The sequence below is a fragment of the Oryzias latipes genome, chromosome 3 (genome assembly GCF_002234675.1).
Source record: "Oryzias latipes chromosome 3, ASM223467v1".
NCBI classification, from domain to species: domain Eukaryota; kingdom Metazoa; phylum Chordata; class Actinopteri; order Beloniformes; family Adrianichthyidae; genus Oryzias; species Oryzias latipes.
Genome location: NC_019861.2, coordinates 14,852,866 through 14,871,579, shown reverse-complemented (window position 1 = coordinate 14,871,579; position 18,714 = coordinate 14,852,866). Strand labels below are relative to the sequence as shown.

The 18,714-nt window shown below is 38.7% G+C and overlaps 1 protein-coding gene and 1 long non-coding RNA gene across 4 annotated transcripts in view; one reads left to right on the top strand and one right to left on the bottom strand.

Moving 5' to 3' along the window:
* Window positions 1–6,211, bottom strand: rnf219 (ring finger protein 219). Its single transcript, XM_004067162.4, has 6 exons — window positions 6,034–6,211; window positions 5,708–5,843; window positions 5,040–5,131; window positions 3,760–3,981; window positions 3,464–3,552; window positions 1–1,772 (listed from the first exon to the last, which is right to left on the bottom strand). Exons 1-6 carry the CDS (start codon window positions 6,103–6,105, stop codon window positions 419–421), a joined length of 1,965 nt encoding a protein of 654 aa, XP_004067210.1. The 5' UTR covers window positions 6,106–6,211; the 3' UTR covers window positions 1–418.
* A 3,675-nt stretch (window positions 6,212–9,886) lies between these two features.
* LOC105356948 overlaps window positions 9,887–18,714 on the top strand; it is a 32,245-nt gene continuing 23,417 nt past the window's right edge. Inside the window, exons 1-2 of one of the 3 annotated variants that reach the window (XR_002292730.2) lie at window positions 9,887–12,303; window positions 12,825–13,090. This is a non-coding gene — a long non-coding RNA (uncharacterized LOC105356948). The remainder of the gene's footprint in view (window positions 12,304–12,824; window positions 13,091–18,714) is intronic. The other 2 variants (XR_910991.3, XR_910992.3) reach the window with 2 other exon arrangements.

Below are 18,714 nucleotides of genomic sequence, written 5' to 3'. Positions count from 1 at the left end.
TTTTTAATCCATTTTTTCAATTGCATTACTTTATTTCCTAACACACACAAAAATCCATTTTCAAGTCAGCATGTCAGTAACCAACAATGGTCTCATTTCCGTTCCAAAAATCTGCATAAACTTAACCGACAAAGAGCCGGAAATGACAGAAACCAGATTTGTGTCTGAAAGCTGTCCATCAGTTATGTTTAGGCTGGTCTTTCAAGGTTTCTTCCTTTCTACTCACTTCAGAGTACAACACCAACAACAAGAAACATGTTTCTTTTCTTTGACAATTTTGAACAAGAAAATACAAGACAGACAGAAAGTTAGATCCTAGCATCACAATTGCACAAATGTTCTAAACCAATGTGAAAATAAGTTTCTAACTATTTTCCAGTGAAACCTGATAAACATGGAGATCTGTTGATTATTTTCTTCACATGAGCTTTGAGAGTTTAGTAGGACTGTTTGTATTAAAGGGACTGTGAGACTTTCTCTTTATTGGTTGACCGCCGTTAAGTGTGTGTTTGTTTCTTGAACTCACAGGCTTCCCACCAGAGGAAGAGGACAGACGATATGCAACATCAAGATCTTGGTGTTGGTTTACGGGGCTGAAGGAGCCAGACGGTCCAGCCTTGATATCATCAGTAGCGTCAAACAACAAGTCAAAAGACAGTTCTTCGTTCTGAGAGGGCCACCCTCGCTCTGAACTAACCGGGACACTCTCTGCCCCATTTCTACTTGAGGTCTGAGAATCAAAAGCATCCTCTACAGAGCTTTTGGGAGCCTCTATGATGTTTTTGGTGTCATCTTTAACGTCACCTAAATCCAGGTTCTTCTGATCTCCATCTGCACATGTGTCACCGGAACTCGATACAGCGGTGCAGGTTTGTGAATCTGCAACAAGAGTTCTGTCTAAGTCTGCAGGAGGTGGGGAACCTAAAGAGAGCTGTGATCCACGGCTGCTGGAACTCTCTCCATCAAGCATCATGGAGTCTAACTCTGAGATCTTGTCCAGGTAAGCTGCATCCATGGAAGCCTCACATGCCATCTGAAAACTATCAACTTCACCACCTGCTGAAACTGCAGATGGGGATTCCTTGACTGGATTTTCTGTACTCGGGTCTGAAGACGATGGATTGTCAGCATGGGGTCTTTCCCAACAACCCCAAAAGACTGACTTTGGAGACCCTGTTATATTTGAAGATGAGCCTTTTGGAAACTTCTCGAGGCTGGCAAATTTGCTCTCTAAGGCAGAACTCATCTTCCTGGTACCAGACAATTCTTCAAAATCAAGTCTTTTTTGATAAGATATAGGTTTAAATGTGACTTTCTTCTCACGGATGCCAGGGCTTCTCAAGGTCAGAGACTGGAAGGCAGATGATGGAGTTGCAGGAGAGAAGTCAGAGGAGGTGCTTTCAGGGTTTTCCTTCTTCTGCTCTCCAGCCAGGCTCTTCTTGAACTCTTTGGGAGTTCCTGACATGAACAAAACACTGGGATTTTTGGAAAACGCTTGAGACTCTGCCTCTGGATTGCTGCAGATCAACCTTCTTTCTTCCTCACTTAAGCTTCTCATCATCATGTTCAACCTCTGTTGCTGTGTGAGAGCATCTGCCGCCGTCCCACACGCCTCGTGGGCTTCAGGATTCCTATTTTCACATTTCCTGAGTCGGGACTCTAGCTCATCGACGTACTGGTCACTGCGTTCCAGAGCCCGTTTTAAGTGGTCGACATCACGCTCATACAGCTGACACTTGGCTTCCAGCGCTGCAACTGTGTATCGACCAAACCTGCAAACACAACACTTTCCTTACAACTAAGACAGAAATATCATATGATAAATAGCATAATGTTACTATTAGTTTGTGTAAAGCTATGTTTAAGGCCTTCTCCAATCATCTTTTAATCTATTGTAAAAGAGTTATGGTTATGATGTTAAGCTAACATCAAAATCCTGCGTCATTTTCTAAGACATAGTTTCTGCAGAGCAGCAGTAGTTTATTTGAAACTTTCCTCTGAGTTGTGGGCAGGACCACCAGCGCAGACCAACCCCACCCCCTTCCGCTCCCTGTTGATGAAAGCTCAGAACAGGGAGCTTGTGGCCCGCCCAGCACTCTACGTCACAAATCAGCTCTTTTTCAAACAGCCTTTTTTTTCCATCTGCTCCCGATTTACAAACATTTGAATAAAGAAATACTCAAAAAATGCAATTTAACCTTCATTGTTCTTTTTCATGCCCATCATCAATGCCACAAGAACATGTTAGAAACATCAAAAACAAAATTCTCATTGGAGTGTTTAAACTTGCTAAACATTATGATTCAATATGCAGAAATTTTCCCAAAGTTGGCATTGATTGAATGTTCTGATGAGAAACTTTGATGATGTTTAATGCTAGTCTTCCTCTGAAGGCAACAATGCCAACTTTGGAATTTGCTGGACTTAAAGACCCACTCTAATGAAGATTGCGTTTTCTGTGTTTTTAACATATTCTTGTGGAATTATTCGGATGAAGGACATACTGCATATAGAGAAAGTTGAGCTCAAACTTGATCTGCATTTTTGTTGCACTCTTAATGTTATGTTGGGGGTGTGAGGGGCTGTAAGCTATGAACAGATGAATGATGGGAAGTCAGGGCCGGCCTACACCACGCCAACAGTTCCGCCCACAACTCAGAGGTGAAATTCTAATGAACTACGGCTGCTCTGCAGAAATTATGTTCTATTTTTTTTTAAATATTACCTAAGAACGGCATAATCATGACTAAAAGACCACTGGGAACGCTTTCACAATAGAGCAAAAAATGATTGGAGTGGGACTAAAAAGAAAGCAAATGTGACTGAGAATACAACCGATGGTTAACACAGACTGAGCCCAACAAATTATTGACAACATCTTTCCCCTTTAATTTGGGATTATGGGGCCTATACCATGCTTTCCTTAAGCCTTTTATAGTAAACAATATCCATGTACATGATAATGGTACCTTTGGCACACTAAAGAATGCATTTTTTATTAAATATTATTTTCCTGAGCTCTTTTCCAACCCAGAAGTAAGACGCCTCGATCTCTGAGGCACCAGCTTTCACTCCTTGTGGCTGCTGCCTATTTCATGACATCGACTTATAGACCTATAGTGTGTCTGCACCTCGCCAATGAAAACAACAGTTTGATCAGATCTTGTACGAATGAAGGATAAATACATATAAAAGTTAAGATCAGTCAATCCTACACTGTAAAATTCTTCATTATTAACAGAAAACACTACCTATTAGTACCATCCAAAATATTGTACTCAACACAAAATATCTTACTAGCAGCCAGAACATTTTAAAAGTTATTTTTTGTAAAAGAACCCCTAGGATTTTTTGTTTTTCTTGAAGGCAGGCGCGGTTTTCTTCTTCTGTTCATGCTGTTTGCTAACGATCAGGCGTTTCATTGTTTCCATCACTTGATCAATGTTGCAAAAAAAGTACTTACTTCTGAGGAGATCTGCTCGCCACTTCTGCTTTAAGTCTCATGTTCTCTTGGACAAGGTCTACATTTTGAGAACGCAGGATCTTATTTGCCTAAAGGAAACAGAGAAAGTCTCAAATAAAAATAAGATATCGTACGCTTCTGTTAAAACTTAAGAAATGCATGCAGTTACCCTTCCAACTATTAACTTTACTTGTATTTCTATATATAGAATTATAAGACCTGTAAATACACGACATATGCACAAGCTTTATCAACATCTGTCAGTAAATACAGAACATGTGTTTAGTTGTGTGTACCTCTTTCAGTTTGTCCATGTCCTGCTTTATTTGATCACAAACATCTGTGGCTGCTTGCAGCTTGTTCTTCCATTCCTCTACAACAAAGTGAGGGACCCTCTTTTCATCTGCTTCCACTGCATTTATGCTGGTAGGAAGCAATGCGGTCTTCAGCTGGGTTTCCAGATTTTGAGTTTTGACTTTCAGCTCCTCGTTTTCTCTCATAAGCCCTTCGATCTCTTCCTGACGTGGAAAGGTTTTGTGAAAAACAAGGGTCAGGAGAAAAACCAAATTAAAAAAACAAATAAACATGAAATTCAATCCAAGTTTAATCATAATCTTGTTATGTGAAAGATAGAAAAAGTGAATTACAGTGGTCCTTGCTTAATTGCAGTTCACCTTTTGTGGCTCACTGTTTTGCAGACTTGTTTTTGTGCAGCTTTAGATGGTTTTCTTTTTTTTTTTTAAACACTGTGTTCTGCATGGTAATAGGCTGAAGATCTTGTCAATCAATCTCCTTTATGCCATGTCTCCTGTACAAGAAGCAGGCAGCTCTGCAAAGCCAGTTCTCCAAAAGATTTTTGTTTTTGTTCCATAATACTGAACTTATTTTTCTATGAAGCTAGGAACTTTGAGAAAAAAAGTGTTAAAATATTAATGTCCGTCTTTGTGGATTTCACTTTTTGCAGATAAACAAGAGAACACTATTTAAACTTCTGCTTTTCAGTCACTATTATTGGTAAATAAGCTGGTTAAAAGATGATATTATTTAACAAACAAGTATAGATTGGTTATGTTATTTTTTAATATAAAAAATTTAACTTAACATAACATAGTTTTACAAATTTAACATAAAATAACACAACATAACAAATAATTCTTCAAAATGTCTTAAAATGTATGTTAATTCCGTGGGAGACCATTTTCCTTTTAGTCTCACAGTAGGAATATGTCAACACGTTCTACACTAAATAAAGCGGATATAACCAAAAATAACCAACAAATTGAAAGGACTTGGAGTAGTGAACCATTGTAATATTTGTAGTGCCAATATAGTGAAACAGTTTGATTAGAGTCCAAATAAATTCTAATAAAAGCTTTGATTGATACTTAGCAGTAATTGTTCAAATTTGACTGAACAGTGCTGACTGGATTTTAATAGTAGTCGTGTAAACTCCCCTCAAACCCTTTAACCTGTTAATTTTGTAGCTAACCCTCTACACACATACTCACGGGTTCCCAGTTAAGCAGAATTAACTAGTAATTTAAAATATCAGAAAGCATCCTGAATGCAGCCGTACCTCATACTCCCGTAAAAGCAGCTCTCCTCTGGTTTTACGGAGACATTTTCTCATGGATGTGTTGTCACTGTGATCGCCTTCATTCGTCCCCCCTGTAGCAGAATGACAAAAAGATTATATTTCCAAAAATATACACATGATACTAGTAGTTTTCCAAGTAGATACTGAATATACGTTCTGGTGCCAAAATATCAAAAACTGAATCTAGCTACCATATTTAAGAAATGATATATAAGCAGATCAAAAGTTGATAAATTAACATTAAAGTAATTCAAACAAATGTTCTATCTAACAGACTGTTGTAACCTTATTTCTGGAACAAACCTTTAACTCAAAGCAAAGAAAACAACATGAGTGACATTATCATATCCTCATTTATTAGTTACTTGCCTACATTTAAAAAGAAACATGAAAATATATAGTTTATAAGGGGAATGCATGGAGAAACAGTTCAGCACCTCTAATGTGTCAACAAAAACATTGTGGGACTTGCAAATGATAGAACTGTATTGAGCTAATCCTTTATTTTCTGTACAGGAGTGTTAAGTTTATGTAGATTTAATTAAGTATTTTCTTAACAATGCAGACAGTGCATCCTCTACTGATCTTTTTTTTTTTTGGGGGGGGGGGGGGGGGGGGGCCCCCCCCTCGTTTGTAGCGGTACTCACCGATGATCTCTCTGCACGGACTCTCTGCTGTGATGGGCACTCTGCAGGTGGGACACTGGCCGGCTTTCTTTAACCACACTTCCATGCAGGACGAACAGAACACGTGGTAGTTGGCACAAATGACCGGCTGCCTGACCTGCACGGAGACGAGTATCAGACAATTATTTTTTGACAAAAAAATAAAAATACAAATAGACGCTTTCCTTTGGTGATCCGAGTTGCAGCTGGGTGACTAGCGCGCCGCTAGTGCAGTCACCGCCAGACAACGCAGGAGAAGTTTTACTTCCTCTATTCCCGGCTAATGTCGAAATGTAGATGCTGCTTACCTTTCCGAGGCAAATTTGACAGGAAATGGGCAAAGTTAGAGACAGAGTCGATGCCTGATAATTGAGCGCCATCGCTTGTTGTCAAGACACGACACAGTTCCCGCGGGGAGGTACAAGTTTCCCACCAGGAACTAACCGTCGGTCTGCGCGCGCGTCATGAGCTACGGAACTCTTTGAGGGACAAAAAGGGTTGATTTTAGTACGGACAGGGTCATGTTTATTTTCTATTTCTTTTAAATATATTTGGTAGTTTTCTTTTTCATGAGAACTTTTACCTAGAAGTGAACAAAATAGGAATCTTTTTTATGGACTTTTTGACCCTGCCTCTTTGAAAGCAATTTTACTCTGCCTAGTTCTCCAGTGGTTATACTTATAGCAAAAAAAACTTCCACAGTAGTGGCCTTTTTGGTTATTTTTTTAATGAGTTGAAGATGTATTTACATTCAGTTAGTTTAGCTGCTAATGTGGTGAAAAGCTTGGAAATGTGTGAATGCACTTCACCAATAATGTTCCCCATTGGATGATTGAGAATGGAGAATGGGTGGGATGAGCTCATTTACCAGAACTATTCCGCCCACTTCAACAAATGGATCTTTTGTTGTGTTCACTAATGGGTTTACTCATATGTCAATCAAAAACATGTACACATGTCAGTCATCACAGAATCAAAATAGCTGTGGTTGTGCCCCCCCCCCACACACACACAAACACACACAGCCTAAATGGAAAGTCAATCACTAACAATTTCATAGACTTTTAAAACAAGATTATCTACATGTTTTCTCGGAGTATGACTTTTTAACATATAGGAGATAATGGTAAATGCTTCCTTCTCCCAACTAGTCCATGGCTTCTTTTTAGGAGCTCCAAGGTTTGGTACCTCCTGGTGGCTTAAAATTAAAACAAAAAACAGAGAAATAAAAAAAAACATATTTTGGAATAAAAAATAAGTAACTTTTTCGAGTTTGCCTGGAGACGCTGCATGTTAGGTCCGAAATACTAAGTCATCATAGGAAAAAAAAAACTGTTCAGAAGTGTCCTAATTTCAACTTTGCTGCTGGTTTTATAAATTTTAAAACATTTGGAATCTGTTGTGTGGATTTTAAACCTGTTTTTGGTAATTTCTAGAAGGTTTCCTACATGTATGCTTATTTTAGGATTGTTAGTTGGCTTGTAATTTTAGATCTTTATGGAAAGCAGAGGCACTTTTGAGGTTTTAAGTAAAATTATTATTATTCATTATTAATTGTATAATTATTATTTACTAATTTTTTAATAATTTACCAACCCTTATTTATTAAATTGCTGATTGTTTGGTTCTGGGAAACTTATTATTTTCTTAGTTTTGTGGTGCCAACTTTCTAAAAAGCTGTGATAAATGAAAATGTATAAATTGTCCCCTTGACAACAAAATTGGCTGTAAGAACAATTTTACATAGCTAAAGATATGGATCTTTAGCTCAAATAACATACAAGTCTTTAAAGTCGCTGTTGATGCTTTAATCCCAGCTGTCAATTGAATCGGTTAGTTCAAAAGGGGCCCAAGTCCAAGAGGTTTGTTTTTCCAGGAAATCTTTTTAATTGCATAGCTTATAGGGAGCCTACACAAAATGATTAATACTTTATCCAGATTTAGCACCAGTTCACATCTTACAAATACTATAAAATGAAGCACCTCACTTTTATCATTTTAGAGGACTGGCAAACTAAAGTCTCTGGACTTGGGCCCTTCTTGAATTAAACAGGGGCGCTGCCATGTTGGATAACTAGTGCTGCCATCAATGGGATGAAGCTAAACCCATGCAAGAGAGGCCCAAGTCCAGGAATTTGGCCTTTCTTGCACTAAATGTAATTTAAATGTCAAGCATAGTCAATACATTACAACGGACTTGAGAATTTTTTGCACATAAGCAGACAGCTTTTCCCTTGAAGACCATAGAACATATAATATCTCTATTTAGAAAAATTGTGGACTTGGGCCCCTTTTGAACTAACCGATTCAATTGACAAACAGGGGTATGTTTTTTATTAGTTTTTTTTATTGGCTAGCTTTTCTTACAAATCTGATTACATTTCCATTTAATGCTCGTAATCACAATGTAGGGCAAAGCAAACTTAATGTCATTGGTGAGCTGAAATGAAACAAAGTCTTGGGTGACAGTGAGCATGATTATGGAAAAGGTTCAACTTTTCATCGTGTAAAAATGGAGGGCATTCACTTAAAAGATGTGTTATCTTCCTTTCTCCAGGCAACATAACTGAAGTGTTTCTGATCAGGACACCTAACACTTAAGTACAACTGCTCCCTTGATGCTTTGCAGTCACAGTTTATTCTCTTGTGCATATATTACCAATGAATGGGTCACATACAGAGGACAAACCTGCAGTGTATCATGCATGTGCAGTATAGAGTGTTTATCCCCATCCTTTATCCTTAACTAAATTCTGTCTATATAAAACTGTCATCTAGAGCAATGCCTAAATTAGGATGTGATTTGCATGCCACACACTACACAAAAATAAAAACTCTACAGGATTTTCTAAAGGCTCAATGTGTTAAAAATGAACACATGTAAGTTGTCTAGAAGTTAACTACAGATATGGTTCCCAAAAGAAAGCATAACTTAAGATTGAATATGTCAGATTTTGTGGTATGTCTGTGGTGGGACATTGGGCTCCACACACATAGGTCTGCGAGACGTAGAGGTTTCCACCAGAATGATGAATAACAGCAAAATCTATTGACAAAGTGAAAAATGGCATTTGCTCTCTTTGATGGTACTTTATTTCACATTCAATCATTTATAGCCAACCCATAAAGTAGATTGCTGTCTATTATTTTTCATGTCTTTGTCTCTGGTAAATGATGTAATTTAAGAATAACAGTACGGAGTGGTCTAATATTAGCATAAACTCCACTAAAAATGTTTCCAATTACATGTCCACCACAGTTTAACCTTTCAGAGCCATTACTCATATCTAGAGCTGCATGTCTTGGGTTCAATGTATCTTAAACCAGGACATCTTCACAGGATCTAATATGATTAGAATTGACTCACTGCAAAATAACCTTGTATGCCAATCCCAGTTTAAAAACATCAGCAGTACTTGTTTGATTGTTTTCCAAGTGCATTAAATGTATCACAAGCCAGCACTTTTCTCTCTCATTTTCATACAATCAGGAGTTTCATGAAAGATTATAAAATAAACACACATTATGAAAAAGTTAATCAAGATACAGAAATATCATACGTTTTATCAGTTTACATTATTTCACGTTACTCTCTCTCTGCTGTAATGAGGATAGATTCACATATTACAAATTTTTGGAGCAGAAGGCAAGCAGTAACATATTCAAATATTTTTGTTAGCTATTTTTGATGAACTAAAAAAAACTGTGAACTGTGCTTCCATTCAAATCCATATTTCTCTTAATATCACAAATGTCTTCAAAGAGTTCCAAGCATACAGGCACCTGTGTTAGATTCTTTCCAGCGTGCCCAAGTAAAAAGGGAACCGTAACTGTGCTTAGTGAATATATTCTACTGAATCTTTCCCTAAAAATAAGCCACATCAGAATGAAATGGCAGAAATACCTATTGTCTTGCTGAGATTGCATTGCTTTGCAACAGACTAGTCATTAATTGGTGACAGTCAATTAATCACAGTTGGTTCAGACGGCTGCGTCTATTGATCTTGTCCCAGCACTTATTTTTCATTCCTAAATGACACCGATTGCCAGATTTGACCAGCATGTGTAATGGACAGTAAAGAACCGATGACCTGAGTGTCAGCCTTGTCACTGGTTGGGATCTTGCCCCCCCCCCCCCCCCCCCCGGCAAATAGCATCTTTACCATTTAACTTGGAAAGGTTTAGACTGCCCTAAGAGCACAGCAGCGAAACAGTGTGCTCTGGTGCTCGGATGACCTTTTCTGTTTAAGGCTTAATCTCTGACAAATGCTTGCTTTAATTAGCCTGATACCCCCTACACAGACCCCCATCCTTCCCAGCCCCTCTTTTTCTTTCTGTTTCTGTCTCACACACAGTCTGCACTGGCCTCTGGTTGTCCAGTGCTTTAAATTTCCCACCCAATTTAGCTATTAGTAAATTGTCAATTTCAAATAAAATAAATCAACTTCAGCTAAAAATTTGAAGAATGAAAATGAAAGTTTATAAAACCTGCTGAATTTTTGTCATCTTTCAGCAGAGACATCAAGGACGTTAAAATACATCTGAATTTGTTGTCAGTCTGTACAGTTACCAGCTTTTTACAAGAAAGAAAATAGCAAAGACAGATTTGAATTGTTCCAAGCCACCCTTGGAGGTTTGAAACAACATGTGATATGAACCAGCTCACTTTTTGATCAGCCTTGAGACAGAGAATGGAAGAGAAGTGTGTTTAGGTGCATGCAATTGAAAAAAAAAATTCCTGGGGTTCTTACAAACGCATTAAAAGCCTCCATAGTTTGTACATGAGCTGCTCTAAATAGATTTAAGGAATAAATCATTGAAAAATAATTTAATGAACAGAATCCACAAAATAAAAGAAAGTTGCTGCAGATCTTTTTCAGATTTCAAATTTGAAAGAGAAAAGAGCTTTTAACAGATTTTGCTGATTTCTCTCCACAGTTCAAATTTTATCCTCTCAACGTTTCATCCAGATACTGCAGCCCATCATGAATCTCTCTCACTGCAGCAGCAAACACAAGAAACAGGGATGCAAAGCTACAAATCCATGTTTTATTGGAAAGGGGCCTAATTATTAGGATGTAAGTCAGGCTGTGACTTGAGGGCCGTCTCCATTCGCAGGCCTGCTTTATATTTATCCCCTCGTCTGCAGCTTCAGCAGCAGTGCCACCATCACTACCAGCAGAGTGTGGCGCTTTTATTACATCGCCCACAGGCAGGTTCAGCCCTTTCAGTCACACATACACACACACACACACACACAGCCTCCAGGACAGGCAGCCACTTGAGTCCCCTCCACAGCAGTTACCCCACATCCCCACGCAGCCCCACATGGGCCCTTGGGACTGCAGAGGGAGGTTGCGGGTATTATGGTAATACCAGAGCCTGCTGCTCCCTTCCCCTCTTCAGCTGCACAGCTGGGAAGGGCCATCATTACAGTATTGTAGCACTCTGTTTAAGAGAGACACATTGGAGTGGTCGGGTGACAGAGAGAGGATGAGTGCTGCATACATAGATCACATAAAATATGATTAAAATGTGTGATGGGGGCAGGAATAAAATGCAAAACTTGTTATGAACACCTTATATCAAGTCTACTGTCAAAATGGTGAGTTGTAAATCTTTATTTTCGCCATTTTACTTTTTTTTATTTTATCAAAGGTTCCTTGTGTTGGGTTGGCAATATCTCAAGAAAGGGAGGCCCATGGCTCATAAGGAATAAATACCACATAAAGTATGTGAATCTCTAATGCCTCATAATGCTTCGCAAATCAGTGGTGCAGTTTGTCAAGTTGGAAATCTGTCAGAGAGAGAGAGAAATCACGTCATCTTTTGACACGTGACAGCACTGATTTGATGGTCAAAATGCCACCTTTTTATGAAAAAAATAATATTTATGCCACAGATTTAGCCCACACTGTAGTCGTTAACTCCACACATGTTTTTAATGGGACTTTAATTACAACACGTTAATGACATCAAGAATAATCCAAATAAACGGCCCTCTTCTCTATTATGGTGGATTAGATCTTTGACAGATTAGTCAATCCCTCACTGTCGGATTATGCTGTCAAAAGTCATCCATCTACCTTTAGTATTTCAGAGCAGAAACGGACACTGTGAGTCAGAGGCTTCCTCCGACTCGATCTTTGTCACAGCATTTTTGGGAAACAGAGGTATCCATTACATTTTCTCGTCTGCTCCATTTGCCCACATCTCTTTCTATTTTCAGTTCTGTTTTGAGTAGAAAGTTTGATTGATAAAGTAGAGACTTACAGCTGGAACAGAAATGAAAGATTTTTGAATTTAACAAGGATGAACCATTAAAAATGCATATTATCTCATTATTCTTGCTGCCAAATAACTGAAAATGATCTGCTCAATAAGATGGAAAATGGATTTTGCTTGTTTTCTCTCTCTGACCCGACAGAGGACACATGAGGAGGAAATAAGGGAGGGAGGAGACTGATCGTTTAAAAAAAACTGCTCTAGTGCACTAATGTCTGTGAAACCTGAGCTCATATTGGATCTGAAGGACAACATAAGACGAGCCTTCCCCGCTGCACTCCCTCTGTTTAAAGGTGAGGATTAAAGATCAGTGTTTTACTGGCTGGCTAATAGAAAGCATTGTACAACATCATGTTTGTGAGAACACAACAATGTTTAATAGTTGTTTTGTGTATGTTTTTAAGTAACACAACCACTTAGAGGACAAATGAAATAATGTCCAGCAGAGACAGTTGTCAGCACTCACACTCCAGCTTCACATACACACAAACATCAGAAGGCCTTATTAATTATTTGTAGCCACTTGACTTCATATTGTACATCCAGTGGCTTGGTCAAAGATTATAATTACCACTTCCCTGTTTGTATCATTTTCCATCTCCTGTGCTTTTAGTGCAGTATTACTGCTCTTGTCCCCCACTCCCTCTTTTCCTCTCTCTCCCTCGTATACACAAGACTAAAAGTGCAGGCACATCATTTATTGATAAGACAAAAAGAATGTAATGAAATTATCAATGTTCTTGAATTAATTATGAACATGATTAAGAAAGCTAAAATCTCAGGAGCCAGTCTCTCATTACCCATTCACTCTTAGGGATTGCTTTCATTCAGGGAAGGAGAGGCAAAAAAGCCTTCCAGCAGAGCCCAGTCCAGCTCAGTTCTTCTTCCTGTGAGCCTGTCCCCTCGTCTCTGCCGCCAGGCCAGTTCACCGACCCTTCCTGCAGAGCGGCTGCCGGTTGCCAGGTAGTCCCGGCCGGACAGACGGTTTTCCTGGAGATGAAGAGACGAGCTTGACAGTTCTGCGCTACACCTGCAATCATGCTTTGAGGTCTTGACCTTCCTAAAACAGAGGCACTCAAGGTAAGGGGACTTGTTGGACTTGTAAATTAAACTAAATATGTTGAGGTTAAGTTTAGACACCATTAAACAGTTAAAAAAAGTTTATTTTACTCTATTTAATGCAGCAAAATTAAAAACATAGAAATGATCATTTCTGGAGTCATTGCTGTCATACTGGAAAATTATAGCAGCAATAAAACTTTCGTTACATTTTGTACATTCACACCATGGATGTTGCTCGCATGGAGTTCATACACATGATCAATATGTTAAAATTAAAATAAAGCTTTGACTGCAGTATGACAATTATGTTTTTATTTTATTTCTATTTATTTTCTATTTTCTTATTTCATGTTAAAATAGTTGAGGAGTTGACTGTTTCTACAAAGTGACAGTAAGACTTTGAAGTGTGTTGTACTCAGATATTATTTAGATTAGTCTGAGTGGTTGTACAGTGTAAATGAGTACATATATTAAATGCATTGTGATACGAAATCAACAAAAGTCAGAAAAAATATGTGTGAGAATTGTATTATCCATAATAGTGTTTGGGGACTTCACCTTCTGAATTTTAGTTTAAAATTCCAGCTCATGCTCAAATTATATACACATTTTTATGTGAACTTATAATTCTATTTTAAACAAAATTCTCCAGCCTGTATCGTATTATTGAAACAACGCTGAAAGTGATGGAAATGTAAAAGTTGAACATCATTTTTTTCCTCCTTCAGCTAGCAGAGTGAGTGGGTATTTGGGGCGATAGTTCCCCAAGAGTTTCAAACAAAATCTAAAAGCCAATCCTGCTGTAGTATTCATGCAAGCTCAAAATATTTCTTTTGCACTTTGACACAAGCTTGAAAATACACACATAAATACAAGAATGTACACATGTGCATCCTTTCCCATAGCAACAAACAGACCATGCTGACACCAAAACATAAACACATTGTTGCGTTTTTTTGTAAACACTCAATTTAAGTCCTTTTTTTTCTTTATCTATCTAAAGTAATCTTTTTTTATGGAATAACGGGAATTCTGACTTCAAACATTTTTTTAAAATGTCAATGTTCTGTCAAACCGAGCTCAGAGAGACAGTTCCTTCTCTCTTCCTCAAGAGAGAACACAGAGAACACAGGGGTTAATGGCAATCCTCCTGTCCCTGAGATTGATCCAAGTATTGGATCGCACATAAAGCTGCAGTTACTGGATATTACCCTGCTGCTATCGGCCTGCAGTGATGGCCTGGATAAGAAGTGCTTACCAAAGAGGATCCTCCTTTAGGGCAGATATGGTTTCCCAGCCCTCTGGGAACAACAACCACATGCCTGCTGCTTGCTCAGGAACTTTCAACCTCATTGAGTAAATCCAGGGGTCTTATCAAGTTACTGGCCTACTGAACTACTCTAAAAATGTTTAGTCCTCCTCAGATTTTAAGCTGCGATGGGACACGATGGCAATGAAACAGCACCTGCCTCTCATTGATAAGGGTGTTTAGTTGGTTTGTAGTATTTTTAATGTCAGATAGAATGGAGATTACCCAAATTCACGTCTTTGCGGAATGTAGTTTTATAGATTTTGCTGACTGGATTAGATGGTTGTCTCTAGGGCAACAGACAGAGAGGTTTATTTCTACCATAAAGCTAAACATTTTACATCATCCAAACATTAACTACTTTAGCTTTTCTCTTTGCTCCTATTGGAATTTCTTTAAAGCCTCCTAAATAGGTTTCCTTCGATAAGCTATCCTCAATCAGCCCGTTCTGTATTCCCTGTTGTGGTTTTCCCCAGATTTGGATAGGGACTAACTGAATACTGATCTGTGCCAAGGTGGGCTGATCTACCCATAAGCATCTGCTGTATGTCTCTCTCTGGTATTACCCATGAAGCACCTGGCTCATGTCGCACTCCAACTACCAGAGCCCAGATGGCAGCTAAGCAGGCAAATTATTTCAACACAAAACTCTGATGTCCCACACCAGCACCGTGGGCCACTTTGGTGCCCTTCTTTCCTGTTTTGAGCTTTGTTGGAGAGGACTTCTGCCATGAAGCTATAAAGATGTCAAGTAGATAATCACAGCCTTTGACAGTGTAGTGCTTGGCATGCAGATGGGAATCGCGTCATATGTTGTCCCCTTTAGAGAAGAGGCATTTGGCAGAGTAGGACAGAGCAATGTTTGACCCTAATGATGCAGATGTATGCTCATAACACTTCAGAACAACATACAACGTAGCTTTTGTATATGTTTTAGAATCAAGGAGAACTATACACGTCTTTTAAATGCAAATTTTTATCTCTTGACTATAAACTATCTGCTATAGAGTAATTCCAATCTCAGACAGCTCCTTCACTCTTTGATTCATTCATAGCCTTTTATATTGTGTCCCCCTGGTGGCCATATAAGAGTGCTTGACGATAAGAAGAGAACACATCTAAACATGACTGTTTGCCTCACTCCTTTGTGCTGTCATAGTAAACACTCATAATCATCCGGAACACAACCTGTTCACTCTCCCAGCTTTTATAAGTCGATGAATTTTCATGCAGCGCTTCTCAAGAATCATCTGACAGTAACAACCTGTAAAATGCTTCAGGTGTTGTCCACTATATGCATTCACAGAATTATCCCTTGTGATTGGGTAACCTTATAGCTTCCACATCTTTATCTGAGGTCGCAATTTCTCTCTACATCCACTGAGAGGTTAATGAAGTGTCGCCATTAGGGCCCATCTCTTGCATCCAAGACCACATCAGAGGAAGAATTGCTTGTTGATTAAGCTGGTCTTTGGAAGAAGATGCAGCCCCCTCTATGATAACCTACTGACTCCAGCATTAAAGACTTTATCACAGACAATATGCCTCTATGGTGATCTATTGGTACTAGAGATGTGGCTTGTGAGTTTTCTATCTATGTTGTAGTAAATGGGAAGATAAAGGATGTCACTTTTTCGTTAACGTAAGCATTTATGGAATTAATTGGATTATGACAAAATGTATTAACAGTGTTATGTTTGACATCCTTTCCTGAAAACTTTGATCACAACACATTTTATATTGTCAGTTTTAATGAAATGTCACAAATTAAAACTATTTTATCGTATGAAAGCTTTATTTATAAAGGATCAACTGTCACAGCTGTGTGTCAGATCTTGTAAAAACTAAGGCTACAAGAGCTACACACAGCCACAATGGTGTCACTTCAACTATTTTGTGGAGTAAACCTTAAAACAAATTAGCTGAAATAAAGCAATAAAGACTTTAATTTGTCCCAGTACAGTTCTATCTCATCCTTCTGCACTCCTCCTCCTCTCTCCTTCTCCCTGATGTGTATCCCATCTGCTTTGGGGACACCTCCCCAGCATGCAGGAGCAGGATAAGCACACCATTTCCCTGTCAATACTTTGCTATTAGCCTCTGCAGATCCATATATCACTGAGCTGTAGGCCATGAGCCGGTGTAGGGTGTTCTTGTTATCTGAATAGCCAAGGCTAAGGGTCTCCTCTCTGCCCTGCACTTTGATTTATCCAACCAGCAGGTTAATGAGAAATGGAGGCTGGCCCTTTTGCCCTTAGGGGCTAAAACCATGTGTGTATAAACGGATGGAGTTGATGGATAAATGGGGGCATCATGGTTTGTCCTAAAGAGAAACTTCTGATGCATTCTTTGAAAACAATTTCTTTATCCATACCATAACTTGTGCTAAGTCTTGAAACATGATTCAAAGGTATAAAAGAGCACAAATGAAAGGCTCAGTCATGTCCCTCACATGTCTCAAGAAAACAGCTCTACAGGGGGCATTTCAGGGTCACTCCAAAAGGTGGACTTGTATTTGTTGGAGGTCAGATTAACTTGAGATTTTAAATTCATCGTTTTTCTGCAAACCCAAACTTTCTAAAGCGCTTCAGCTGGTAACCCAGACAAGATTCTGTGAGAAAGCTCATCAAAGCAGAACCCCATTGTCATCAATTTACTTATGTTTTTTTGAAAGTGGAGGTGGGTCTCACCCATTTTTCATAACCAGTCAATGATATATATGGATATTTTCCACAGTTGTATTAAGATTAGTTTCCTTCTATAACTTCATTCATTTTTTCGTGTAAACATTTTGAGTTGCATTCGTTTTGCTTCTGCGAGTCATTTATTCATTTGAGTTCACTTTTATTGGCTCCTTTTGCCAGAGTTTCTGAAACTTTCAGCTCACCTTCTCAAAGAACCACCTGCTATTGAATCGAGCAGCTTTCTGGACAAGCAGTCTGACAGTTCATGGACAGTACGTCATGCACCACATGAGTTTTCAGTTTGCAGATGTGCAGAGCTGTTTTTTGTGTGTTTTTTGCAGAAAGCCATCGCAGCTGGGTGCCTGCTTCTGGTAAGACTGGAGGCAGTAAACACATTTCCTTTTTGTGTATTTTAAGGGTAGGCAAAAATACAATTTCCCACTGTGGACTGTCCCATTAAACCTTGCAGTGTAACACACAGTGTAATGCCAGCTTAGTGACCAAAGAGTCAAGAGACCAAACAAAAACTGTCAAAAAATCTCTTTTTGTCTTTTGTTCTAGTGAAAACATGCATATTATGGATGTTTTTTTATCTAAAGCAGACAGACAAATGATGCTTAAATTCATATGCTGCACAAACTGGTTTTAGTGATTATAGTGTCAAAAACACACAATCCTCTTGAGTGCAACTGTGAAGTTTGCCTTGATACAGATAACTGTATAGGGCAGCATGACATTTTGAATTTACTTTAAAACATATACACATAGGAAAAATTATGCTTCAAAAGCAGTTGCTGAGAAATCTTGTAGATTATAATGATCAACCCTGTGTTCATTCCTTACTATTCTTACTCATTCATTTTGTGTGTTTCTAGTCATTAACAATACGTGACATGAGTCCAGTAAAGAACGATTAGATGTAATCTAATCTATTGTAATTCTAAGATTTTTTTCTTTAGCACTTCCAAAGGACAGACAGCAAGTTGTGCTGTCTGTTACATCAGTGAGTTTGAGACCTGCAAATGCTTGGCCCCAATCCAAGAAGAAACTGTCTAATGAGCAAGCTGTGTCAGTGTCTCTTACAGGTCCCTCTCAGCAGTCTGCCTGAACAGTTTTCAAAAGTGTGTGCCTGTTTGTGTATATCTGTGTACAAGTTTGATAGCAACAGAAATTCTCTAAGTTAAAGGCATTTAGCTGTGGGATAGAGATAGAACTGAAGAATTCACAGTCGAGCACAACAGGGGAAGACAAACCATTGCTAGATAAATGTCCTACTTAACTATCGCACTGGAGTGCATTGCAGCAAGAAGTCAGACCGCCTCCTTTGCTTCCTTTACACACACACATACACACACACATGCAAACACACCTTTCATGAAAATATCTAACATATGGTTATATGCTTCTTGCTTGTATCCCAAGGCCAATTTTCCAGCTGGTTCCCTTGGAGAACAGAAAGACTGGGGGGGTGTGTGTGTGGGGGGGGGGGGGGGGGGGGGGCAGAGGAACATAAAGCAGTAAAACAGAAAAAAATGTGTGAACATTTTTAAGATTAAAAAAAACTGGAATAGAAAGAATAGGTTGTGAAAATATAGCCAAAAAATTAGAAAGAGTAGAGTAAAAGCCGTATGTAGTCATGGGCTTCCTAT

Coding starts and splice junctions, on each gene's coding strand:
- rnf219 (XM_004067162.4), bottom strand. CDS start 6,105: ATGGCGCTCAATTATCAGGCATCGACTCTGTCTCTAACTTTGCCCATT. Junction 5,844..6,033: donor GTCAAATTTGCCTCGGAAAG/GTAAGCAGCATC, acceptor GTCTCCGTGCAG/GTCAGGCAGCCGGTCATTTG. Junction 1,773..3,463: donor GCGAGCAGATCTCCTCAGAA/GTAAGTACTTTT, acceptor TTGTGTTTGCAG/GTTTGGTCGATACACAGTTG.